Source organism: Carcharodon carcharias, chromosome 14 (assembly GCF_017639515.1).
Source record: "Carcharodon carcharias isolate sCarCar2 chromosome 14, sCarCar2.pri, whole genome shotgun sequence".
NCBI classification, from domain to species: domain Eukaryota; kingdom Metazoa; phylum Chordata; class Chondrichthyes; order Lamniformes; family Lamnidae; genus Carcharodon; species Carcharodon carcharias.
Genome location: NC_054480.1, coordinates 60871138 through 60884202, shown reverse-complemented (window position 1 = coordinate 60884202; position 13065 = coordinate 60871138). Strand labels below are relative to the sequence as shown.

Sequence of the window (13065 nt, the reverse complement as noted above, 5' to 3'; positions counted from 1 at the left end):
AATTCTAACTGGAAATCTTCCAAATAAATAAGAATGGTGCAATATTTTAAAATTAATGCCACCTTCAGAATTAAAACCTCGTCACTACTTATTGAAAAAGCAAAATGAAAAAGGCCCTGTAATTAATTTTTCACAAGATATATCTGAAGTCTTTATCATATTAATGAAATGGTCAATACAATACACCACGGTGCATTTTCTGACCTAAGTTATTATCAAGTGTGAAAGATGTAAGAAATCGAATAAATCAGAAATCACAAAATTCTTTTTAATCTATTGAAATGTGAAAGACTTAATGTGAAGCATGTGAATTATAAATGACTCTCTAATTCTGTTCACTGTGGATTTACCTTTATTATGTGACTCATTTTTACGTCATATCACATGCAGTTCATGGAGAACCATTAACATATACTGTGATGCTACACCATAACTCCTGAACACAAAGACTTGGTGTTAAATAGTCCGATCAAGGTTCAATTCCATTGCAAAGCATCATCGCACAGATGTACTACATAGAGAATGGGCAACAGGAGATATTTGCAGGACACATTTAATAAAACAACAGCAACTTAAATTTGTACAGCACCTTTAACATATAAATATACCAAGGCACTTAACAGGAATGTTATCAGACAAAATTTGACACTGAGCCACATAAGAAGATATTAGAACAGTTCTGAGGAGTATCATGAAGATGGAGAGAATGTTTAGAGAGGGAATTTCAGAGCTTAGGGCCCAGGAGGAAGAAATAACCACCAAGAGTACAGCAAAGCAAATCAGGTCTGCAAATTAAGCAGGTAGATTGGATGAATGCAGAAGGTTGCAGAACTGCTGGAGGTTAGAGATAGGGAGAGGAGAGGCCCTGGAGGGATTTAGAAGCAAGGATGAGAATTTTAAAATCAAGGTGTTTATGGTTGGAAGTTTAACTGGTCGTATTGGAGAGATACCAGGATTTTGTCAGTATTGTAAACCCTGGTGAAAATAAATCTCTTAAGCCTCAAATCTTTCTGAATGTTTTGCTGACATCAAGCTGACACTCTGGCATAAATCCAACAGATCGGGCCTTCATTTGCCTGCCGCATCCTGAAGTGATAGGGCTGTGGAACACACAGGCCCTCCAATGAATTGGATGAGGAAACCAAATGCAATATTTCCAAGCTTGCTGACAACACAAAACTAGGCAGGGTTGTAAGGAGGATGCAAGGAGGCTTCAGGGTGATTTAGACAAGTTGTGTGTGTGTGGGCACACACACGGCAGATACAGTATAACGTGGATAAACGTGAAGCTATATGCTTCAGTGTGAAAAACAGAAAGGCAGAGTATTATTTAAACGATAACATATTGGGAAATGTGGATGCACAAAGGGACTTGGGTGTTCTTGTACACCAGTCAATGAAAGTAAACAGCTGGGTGCAGCAAGCAATTCGGAGGGCAAATGGTATGTTGGCCTTCAATGCAAGAGGATTTGAGTTCAGAAGTAGGGATGCAATTATACAAGGCCTTGGTGAGATCACATCTGGAGTATTGTGTGCAGTTGTGGTCTCCCTACCTAAGAAAGGACACACTTGCCATTGGGGGAGTGCAGCGAAGGTTCACTAGGCTGATTGCAGGGATAGCAGGACTGTCGTTTGGGGAGAGATTGGTTTGACTGGGCCTGTATTCATGAGAGTTTAGAAGAATGAGAGGGGATCTGATTGAAACATATAAAATTCTAACAGGGCTAGACAGACTGGATGCAGGGAGGATGTTTCCCCTGGTTGGGGAGTCTAGAACCAGGGGTCACAGTCTCAGGATATGGGGCAGGCCATTTAGAACTGAGATGAGGAAAACTTTCTTCACTCAGAGGGTGGTCAACCTGTGGAATTCTCTACCACTGAAGGCTGTGGAGGCCGGGTCACTGAGTATATTCAAGAAAAAAATTGATAATTTTTTGGATACTAGGGGCATCAAGGAAAGAAAGCGGGAATATGGTGTTGAGATAGAGGATCAGCCATGATCATATTGAATGGCGGAGCAGGCTCGAAGGGCCAAGTAGCCTACTCCTGCTCCTAGTTTCTATGACATGCAAATGAACAAGAATGTGTTGTCCGACACAGTGACTGCCACTTGTGCCCTATCAATGCTGGGCACTGGGAATGCGAATACATTGCTGGGCACTGGGAATGCGAGTACGTTGCTGGGCACTGGGAATGCGAGTACATCACTGAGCACTGGGAATGCGAGTACGTCGCTGGGCACTGGGAATGAGAGTATGTCGCTGGGCACTGGGAATGCGAATACATTGCTGGGCACTGGGAATGCGAGTACGTTGCTGGGCACTGGGAATGCGAGTACGTTGCTGGAGCCATGGGCAGGTGGAGGAGAGATTTCAATTTTTGTGGAGAGATCGACTTAACTGCTTGCCTTCACGAATTTTAAATGTTAGGACCAATGCTTTAAGTCCCTATCTTCAGCTGACCCTAGAGTCATCCACTCTCATAGTGTGAGTTAATCTGCTCACTGAGGCAGGCGTTAAGAGCTGGAATCCTGCTAGAAGTCCTCCTGTGATAATGGATGTGACCTTACAGCTCGCATCCCATTGAAGATGTATCAAGACTCCAACAAAATGGAAGACACTGGCCAAGTAAATATTGTGTGTTAAACACAGTATATCATAGCGTAGAATTTACAGCACACAAAATACCCATTTTAATACCCAAAATACCCACTGGTCTATGCTGGTGTTTATGCTCCACACAAGCCTCTTTTCACCTGAGTTCCTCTGCCCTATCAATATATCCTCCTGCTCCTTTCTCCCTCATGCATTTTTTCCAGCATCTATTCTCTGTCGCAACTACTTGTTGTGGTAGCAGTTCCACATTCTAACAATTCTCCTGAATTCATCCTTAGTTTTGGATTCCTCCACAAGTGGAAGCTTCTTCGCTTGGTCTATTCTATCAAACTCCATCATAACTTTAGAAACCTCTGTTAGGTTACCCCGCAGCCTTCTCTTTTCTAAAGTAAACAGCCCCAACCTATTTGGTCTTTCATGATAGTTATCACCCCTCTGTTCTACTAAAATCCTTGTAAATCATTCTTGTGCTTTCTCCAATGCTGCTACATCCTTTTTGTAATATAAGGACCAGAACTATGCACACCAGGACAATCGGGAATGTCATTGTGTTTATGTCCCAACATGTGTATACAGAGTGCAAATGCAGTTGCCATTCGATGGCTGCGGATCCCAAACTATTGATTCCTGTCAGATATAGAAAAAAGAGTACAAAAACCTCAGGGCAGAATCTTCTGCCTGTCGGGTGGGCGGGTCGGGAGCGATCAGCTGTGCGTCGCCATTTTACGTGGGCAGGCCAATTAAGGTCCGTCCAGCATGACACATGCTCGCAAAAGAGCGCAGAAATCTTCCTCAGGCATGGAGCTGCCTTGGGGGGGATTCAGAGCATACAGAGAATTTTTAATGAATAAAGTTAAAAATGATTTACACATGTCCCTCACATTTATGAAATGTGAAAATTTTATTTATTAATTTAATAAAGCCTTCATAAAACCTCATCCCACCTGTGGATGAGGTTTCATGCAAAACATGAAGGCTGCTTGGGCTCTTCGCCTGCCCACCAACCTTAAGGTTGGATGGGCAGCCTTGTCAATGGCGTTAATTGGTTTTTAAATGGCCTTAACAGGCCTTTGACTGTTCGGTGGGCTTGCAGCCACCTCTGGCGCATGCCTGCCGTACGAAAGATTGGAATGACACGCGGTGACGTCAGGATGCACGCACGCCTGACATCACCGTGCGTCATTTTACGCATTGGCATTGCGAGGCCTGCCCCCACACGCCAAAGAGAAAAATTTGCCCCAAGAGATAGGGCTCATATAAATGCTCCTACCTATGCTCCCTAAGTATATTAATAGTAACGATAGCAGTGGTTACGGATATTTGACGTGCATAGCCTAGCTTACAAAGGTTTGTATTCAACCTAAAGCTCATAGATAAACTCAACCGGCATTTTGACTGACACCGACAAATCTGCTTGTCTGCGGTCCTCATCCTCTGCTCATATTTTCGGATGACTGGAGATTTCCTACTGGAAGGGCTACACTCTAATGAAAATTTAACAACGTTTGTGCATGCCAGGAAGCTGACCAGGGACTGAAATTGAGGCTAATATTAAGATGAGCCTGATTGATTTTTCCTAATATGGAATGTTAATTTTAACAAAAGCAGCATGCGATTTTATAGGGCTGAATCATACAAACTGCCAGATTCCCTGCCTCCCCAGCTAAAATGTTGGAAGGGGGGGGGGGCCCGCTGAGGAGAACCTGCCCAGGGGAATACTGACAACCTCCAGCCATTTAATGGTCAATTGGCAATTAATAGGCTGGAGGTGACACTACTGCCCTCCTGGATCAGGACTCCAGACTCAGAGAGCTGCTGGCCAATCAGAAGTCTAGGGAAGCCATTAAGGAGGGACCCCCACCCCACTCACTATCAATACGGACAGGGAAACCTGCTGGTGGACAGTTGAAACAGGCGCCTCTCACCACTGGGATCTAGTGGGATGGAGGCCGTTAAGTGGACATAAGACCCTCCATTGGTCCACTGGGAGGCAGGCAAATGTGTCACCCCTGCCTTCAAACTGCCGGTGGGGAAGCCCAGCCCGCAATATCTACAAAGCCAAAAACAACTTATCCTGAATTTTTGTTAACTTCACACAAACTTTATTGGTTTTTAAAGGAATCATTCATTTCGTTATAATGGACTGGCTTCTGACAATGGAAATGCAGTGAAGATCCTTTCTTCCTTTCCATCACATTTTAATCCTGCTATACACTCTGTGTTGTGGGTTGGGTTGGCGGGTAATAAAAAAAAAACATGAAACTCACTATCTAGCAATCAACAGCCAAGAATCATAACCCCCCCCCCCCACCCCGATCACTTCACATCATCTACCACCTTAAGAGCTTAGATTTAATATCTCTCCTATCCAAGGTTGAAAGCAGTGAACTAATTTTACTGGCGACAGACAATGCATTTAAATTGATTTAGCTGAGAAGCTAATGAGTTTGGGGTAGGTTCACATTGATTTGTTTACTTGGCTCATTATATTTTTTATTACCTCTGAACTGTGGTGCCTGCTTGAGGTCAGAGCTTTATCACAATTGTATGGATATACAGGAAACATTTTAAAGAGGTTCTAGCTTATAAACATTAAGGCACAAATCAGATATTGGAAGGCCCCTTGCGGTGACCTTGACAGAAGCTTAAACATTGTCAAACATGATTAAGGCACTTGAATTTAATGATCAGATTCTCCTTGCAGAATATAATTTTTTAAATCTGTATTTTGTTAGCGTTTTTCCAGAATGAGTGAGGACACAAGCTATATGGAGACAATAATTGGTTTTTGATAGGATATGTGCGTGAAGGAAAGCAGCAGGCAAATACAACAAAATAAATAAGATTGTACATGATGAAGATAATTAGATACAGTTAATCAAGTAGTTTACAGGATACACGGTAACTGTTGTAGCTGCGGCTTCGATTGGGCCAAATGTGTTCTGCAAAGGGGAGGTTAAACAGGAATAGATGAATATCATGGAGTTCAGCTTAATTACTCACGAAAGAGAAGAACTAAAGGTTTGTATTTATAATAATGCCTTTCATGACCTCAGGGTGCCTGGGAGTGCTTTACATCAAGCTAAATGCTTCTGAAATGCAATCACTGTGTAACGTGGCAGGCAACCAGATAAACCTTTTAGTGACATAAGGTGAGTGATAACTATTGGCCAGGACGCTGAGGAACAACACCCCTGCTTTTCTTTGAAATAGAGTCTTTTACATACATCCACCTTGGAGGGCAGACAGAATCGTGGTTTAATGTCTTATCCGAAAGACGGTACTTCCAGCAGTGCAGCACTTCCTCAGTACTGTAATGAATTGTCAGCCAAGATTTTGTACTCAGGTCTCTGGGGTACAAAATTAAGGTAGATTTACAAAGGAGACTAAGTAGAGCTTGTGATAGTTATATCGTGCAATGTTTGTGGGAGGAATGAACATGGAGGTGCAAGTCTAATGTCTTCGTTCCATGCTTTCTGTATGCAGAAGAGTGCATAATGTTTTTTTTCATGATGCATTGTTGTCAACTTATCAATGCTTTTATCTGGCAGTGAAAATATTTTTTCATATAGTTTGCAAGGATTGTAATCAAAATTAGAAATTATGCCATGTGATTATCTGTATATAAATCCTCAACATACTTGTACAAAATTTCTTTCCAATTAAATGGGAGTATTATCACATTTAAAATAAATTGGTTAGTGTGTCCATTAAAATAGCACACAAAGAAATTGCATGGAAACATTGTGAGCGTATGCTAACATTCACACATCATTTTTGCTGTCAGGAGTCTGAACTGCCGGAGAATTGAACACCTGCCTACATAACATTAGCCCCACAGTGCAGTTCATTGTACATGAACCATTTTTGAATGACTCTAAGACGTGAATAAGCTACGTATTTGTAAATTTTTCTTCCTTACAACAGTGTAAACCTCCCCAGCAGTCAACATGTCAGGTTTGAAGAGCAATTAAAGGAGTTGGGCTGTGCTGAGTATTTCTCTGACAAAATATTTGTTTTAAAACAATAACATGGTAACTGAACAAAGCTGAACTGAGTTGAAAGAGAAACATTTGGGATGCTGATTTCATAGAAAACTTTTATTTGTGGAAATCCCTAATGAATCAGTTCAATGTTTTATCAAAACTAAAATAATAAATGCTAATGTGAATTTATTTGAATCAAATTAATTGCTTTCAAGCAATACACTGTGACATCTAAGAATGTTAACCATAACAAATATTACCTTGTTACTCTTAAAAGGAAAGCATTTTATTTCTCACTAATTTATTTTTTCTAAGCCCTTCATCAAGCTATTGTGTGTCTTTTTTTATTCCATCTAGGCTGTGAAGGTGGTTGGAAGCAATATCTCTCACAAACTTCGGTTGTCCACCATAAAAACTTCAGATGAAGGCACTTATGAATGCAGAGTGACTGATTATAGTGAGGGCAAACCCAGGCATCACAAAGTCAAAGCTTACCTGAGGGTCAAGCCTGAGCAGGGTCATGAGATGCTGCTACATGGAGCCGCCGCACACATGCAGGACACCAAGGTACCAACAAGTGATATAGAGACTCACACGAATCACATTGTTAAATCCTCGTCTTTTTCCAACAGCCCTCAAACTGTCCAAATTATGAATGAACAAGCCCTGGAAACTGACTGTGAACAGAATGATCTGTCTCTTGATGCTGATCGTATCCACTGTGTTTAATCGAATGAGCTGTTGTGGAGAGTCAAGTGTTTGTAAATTGTAAAGAAGGAGTGCATGACCAGCTTCTTTGTGGAAATATTTTGGCAAAGGAAAATCTCAAATTATAATTTAAAGGCGGAAACTCTGCTTTTGAACTATTTTCTTTATTTGATATATATATATGTTTATTGGAAGTAAAATGTTGATTTCATCACATCCACCTGGATGTTGCTGTGTGTTCAGTGTCCTATTAAAACATCTCTATCTACCTAATAACTCAGTAGAAACAAGGTCAGATCAACTTTTTACTGTATGTTTATCAGAAAGATACAATGCAGCCTTACATAATACAGAATAATGACATGGATGCCTTTAGTTTTTTTTTGATGTGCAGTGCAATTATTCATCTCTTCAACATGAGTGGAAAAGTCTTTCATCCTCAGTCTCTTTTCATTTAATGACTGAAGCCTCATCTTCACCTGGGATTCCAAACCAGTTTCTAACAATCAAAGTTTTTACAATAATTGCAGCCCCATGTAAAATGATAAACCTCAAACTTTGCCGAAAAATTCTAATCCCATCATGAACAGCCCCCAACATCATTATGATCCTATATTCCCCTAAGATTTCCTACTCTGCCACTTCTTCACATCTCCTCATCATATTTAATCATTCCAAACTTATTTCCATTAAACAATCTTTCTAATCTCACCTAGGGACTTCAACATCATTTCACTTGACATCCTCAACCTACTCCCACCTAACAATCCCAATTTGAGTTTTGTCTAATACATCTATTAAATTATATTTAATAATCATAATGTCTATTGTTCTATGGCATCTCTAACTAATTTTACAATTGTGTACTGTCTCATATAACAACCCCAACCACATAGTAGTCTCCTTTTACCCAAATAAATCCATCCTTATTCCCATCAAAGAACTTTAACCCATTTCAACTTTTAACCCCAACTCACAAAATTCCCCCATCACAACATAATTGAAAAGGAATACTCAACCTCCCCTAACCAACCTCATTCAATAGCTTTTATCTCATTAAAAATACATCCCCTATTTCAACCTCATCCAGAAATTTCGGCTAAAATGTTGCAATTCCATCTAAAAAATTATGCGGCAGGAGGTAATGAAAGTTACCTCCTCAACCGTCTGTAGTAACCAAATATCCTGAATTATGAAGTCCTATTTGTAAATTTGTCCATCAGAAATATTAGTACAAAATTAACATGCCATTTAAGAAGGAAAAACAGTGAACATCATTGTGTAGCAAAATACGAAAACATTTGGACATCTGGATTTGCTCCTTAACTGCTCCCTAAATTCAACTAAAATACAAACTATTTTGATAGATTTTACAGCAAAAAGTTTAAAATGATAAGCATAAAACCAATCCTTTTTATGTTTTATGGAACTGGGACCTGTCAGCAACTGAAATGTGTCATACATTGTTAGTGTACCCAATTTGTCTATGTAAAGTACATCAAGGGGGGTTGAATTGCAATGAAAAGCAACTTGCTTTTGCTCTCCCTGACCAACTAATCATCTTGAAAAAATACAAATGTCTAATAGTGGTTTATGGGCTTTGCCTTCCAGGAAACCTAGATCATCTGATTAGATGGTGTCCTCCAATACTGCATTGGGTCTCATTGCTTTGATAAGTCACCTGAAGGTACATCTCTGGTACCATGCAGTAGAATGCTTTGCTGTAAATAAAGCTACAATTTATGGTTTTCTCTATCATTTTTTTTCAATTAATTGTGAACTTTGAAATATCTATGTAAGAAATTAAAGTAACATTGTTTATCTGCAAGTTTTTTTTTAAAAATTGTATATGAACAAGCATTGTTAAATCAATTAAAAAGAGCATAACTTCAGCACTGAAAATGGTGTAATACATTTTAGATTGTGCCAATTATCTGGATCCCATTTCCTCTGACAGGGCCAAATAAGAACGAGCTTTGTCTTTTAGCCAGTAAAACAGCATATCTATTAAGCCTGCAGACAAACAGTGCCCTTGCCATATCTGAGTATAACCATATATGTGTTGACAAATCTGCATTAGTACCTGTTATCCTGACAGATATATGGACTGAGCAGGACTGGAAATGGCTTCCTGGAATGCACTGGAAATGTGCATTGTCAGTAAATTGTCATGTAAAGTACTGACATATATTTAAAATGGTGCCACTTCGCTCTTTGGAACTCATTTAATGAGCAGTGAAATAGGCTGATGCTCTAGGCTCTAAAGCCCATTTAATGGATCATTCAAATTGTCCATTCAAGCTGTGAACAGCTGCCAGTCTATACAGCTGAAATAAAAACAGAAAATGCTGGAAATACTCAGCAGGTTTGGCAGCACCTGCAGTATTTTGCTTCTGTACAGCTGAAAACTACTTATGCGAGAGAGAAGAAAAATCCAGAAAGGAGTGGGTCATTGCACACAAATCATATTTAAGTATTTCTTTAGTGATGAAGTAGCTATGGAAACATAACAGAGCTACAGCTGCTGCAGCTTTTAATTACTGGATTTTATTTTGGTCATTGTAGCAGAGGCTCTCTGTAAAATGATTTTGCTGTATGTGATTTAATAAACACAAAAAAATAGATTTAATATTGTCAGGTTTGTTTCCTTGTTTGCACCTTTCTTGTGCTACAAAAGTGCTGCAACTTTCATAAACCAAGAGAAATCCAGCAATAAGTGATGAGAACCAACTATAATTTTAGGAGCTACATGCTGCAGCTGGTATAACATGGCTGTTTGGGCCTTTTACGATTAACCAATAAGGGTGACACTGAGATGGTCCAACCTCACCTAACATGAATCAATATAACGTGTCCTTTATTTGGCACCATTATTATAAATGAACGAGTGGTTCAATTAAACTAATATGCTTAAAATAAAACAAATAAATGTAAGTTTACCAATTAAATTGAAATGTAATTCCTGGAAACTACAAGAAGAATTCTATTGGGAAGAACGCCATTGCTTTTGATGAAACATCAGTGAGGTGATGTCTGGTTCCAAGCTGGAGAACTTTAATCTCGTGTCCAGCTGGTTCTCCTTTTACAGCCTCACAAGTGTTGAATTGCAGGCCACACAGTTATAAGTTGTTGGGAATGGGAGCAAGCATTTAAGAACTACCCATTGAGTGCAGGATACTCGGACCATATGTGGAGCCAAAAGTCCATCAAACTCTTCTTGCCGAATACCAGCTTCGGTAACCCGCCTGATGCAGGCTCCCAAAAGATTGCCCATCTCTTGACATTGAACTCTTCAATGCGGCCCATGTTTCTGAATGGGTTTCTGGTCTGCTCAAATCTTGACTCCAGCTTTGGGAAATACTGCTGAATTGCTTGTCAAGACCCCACAGGTCCATTCTGAAGTCTTCAACAATCCGCCCAGCAGTTTCTTTCTCGGACGCAAGCAGCAAATCAACAGGAGACGTGTGAGTCAAATTCCCGGTGGTTGAGACGTCCTCCTCACAGCCCATCTTCATACTTAAAGCTTTGAGTTTTCCTGGACACTAAAGGCAGTGTTAGTTTTTTGTCGCTGCAAGTCAAGGTTCAGCCCCTTCAAAATGCTGAAAATATCGGCCAAGTAAGCTCGTCGGGTAAACCATGAGAAATCACGCATGCGGTCCAAGAAGCCACACTGTCGATAGTCACTGACATTCAGATAGGTTTTGACCTCCTTGGTAGACGATTACTTTTCCCTGTGATAACCAGTGAATTCAGTATGGAAAAAAATAGTTTCATATGTTCACTCCCCAACTCTTCACGGAGGGCTTTAAAAATGCAAGTGTTCAGAGGGCATCCTTTGATAAAGTTCACTTTTTTTTTACTGCCTCATCCAGTGGCAGTGTAAAGGCCAGCGGGAATTTTCTTCACAGCGAGTTTTCCACAATGAATGCTCCAGTGTATTGCTGCCGTCTATGGTGCAGCTACTTGGACACCTACACGTAGGTCCTTCGTCCTACCATTTAATGCTGAAGCCAGTACAATTACTGACACATCATGTTCTATCCACTTCATTTCTCACAATAGAATCGTTCGGTATCTCAAAAGTGGCTTCTCCTGTCGTGTTGGTTGGCAGAGATCGGGAGAACAAAAAATCGTCATATTTACCCTAAATATTCATACCTGACGTAGGCCAGCAGGTACCATCACTCATTCTATCAGTGGATTCCTCAAGCTGGATCAAGGAGTGCCAGCACTGACAGCAGCTGGTATTGCACGTGTTCAGCCATGAAACTTATTTGATGCTGAACAATATCATTCGATAGAGATACATTACCAATGATATTCTTTGCCTTTTCCCCAGTCATATTGTTTGTCGTTATTTTTGCAGCAAGCTGGACCAAGTTCTCTGCGACAGTATGATCTTTCCCAGTCTTTGCTAACAGCAGTGGCAGCTTGTATGAAGATTCTGGAGTGTTTGCATTTTCCCCCAATAGGCGCAGTAAAATATTGTATTCTTTGTGGATCAGTTCTTTGCATTTGTTCTTAAAAACTCAAAGGATTTTCCAATGTATTTGTGTTTGCATTCAAAATGGTTTAAGCTTAAGGGTTTCTTTGTTTCATTATTCAAGGTTTAGTAACAAAACACAACTAGGCTTTGAGTCTTTATCACCATTTTTTCAAGGTCTCACTGTTAGATTTCCTTTTTACTATGTTCTTGTCCTATTGGACTTTTTGATCACTATTATTGCAAAAAAAATGTCACTAACAATTTCTTTGCTGTTCTTCTCATACCCTTAACTAGGCAAGGTATTCACACTGAGTATGTCCCTCCATTCTATTGTACTCTGCACTTGTCATGTTATTGACATCAGAATCAAAATGTTACAGTTCTCGTTGACAAATCCTGACTCGCGTTGTCACCATTATTTTGCACTGTGCTCGCACTCACTCTCACAAACCTCGCTGGATTTGCACTTTAGAGTACCATATTTAAGCAAAAGATCCATACATTAACCCTTAGAATGCTGGAGTTTTTTGGATTTTTTAAAAAAGTTTCAAACCAGGATATTCCGGGAGTAGCAATCAAAGCGTTCAGTTTGCATAAGAAGTTACAAATGTCGAGGCACATTCCAAAACCAAAATATAGCTTAAAGTGTTTAACATGGCCAACTGAAGCACCGGTGCCTTTCCTTGTCCGATCCGTGGCGGGACCATACAACAGGTCAGAAGCCTCGTTGAGTAACATCACATGACCTGACCTGCTATATCATAAAAAATCATCACAATAATCGTCTGAGAAACTATTTACTTTACATTTATATTAATCAAACAAAATCATTTGTAACATAAATCTTGTTTATAAAACTGGATTGTTGCGCTCACACTTATGATGACGTCTAACGCATGCAGGAGCGATAGGAAAAGAGGAATATAGGAACAAGAGAAGGCCATTCAGCCCATGGAGCCTGCTCCGCAATTCAATATGATCATGGTTGATAGAACACTTCAATGCCTCTTACCTACGCTATCCCTATAACCCTTTACATTATTGTTAATCTATCAATCTCTACCTTAAACATACACATTGACTGCGCTTTCACAATCCTCTGGGGTTGAGAATTCCAAAGATTCACAGCCCTCTGAGTAAAGAAATTTCTCCTCGGCTTGGTACTAAGTAGCCCCCCCTTATTTTGAAATTGTGTCCCCTGGCTCTAGACTCCCCAACCAGGGGAAACATCTTACTGCATCTACCTTGTCTACTATCCCTTTAAGTATTT

General features: G+C 40.0%; 1 protein-coding gene across 1 annotated transcript in view; it reads left to right on the top strand.

Annotated features, from left to right (window-relative positions):
* The window catches only part of LOC121287536 (V-set and transmembrane domain-containing protein 2-like protein), a 126807-nt gene extending 119477 nt beyond the window's left edge, over nt 1-7330 (top strand). The window contains exon 4 of the mRNA XM_041205469.1: nt 6959-7330. Within this exon, the coding sequence (XP_041061403.1) occupies nt 6959-7330 (372 nt within the window). The remainder of the gene's footprint in view (nt 1-6958) is intronic.
* Nucleotides 7331-13065: the final 5735 nt, after the last annotated feature.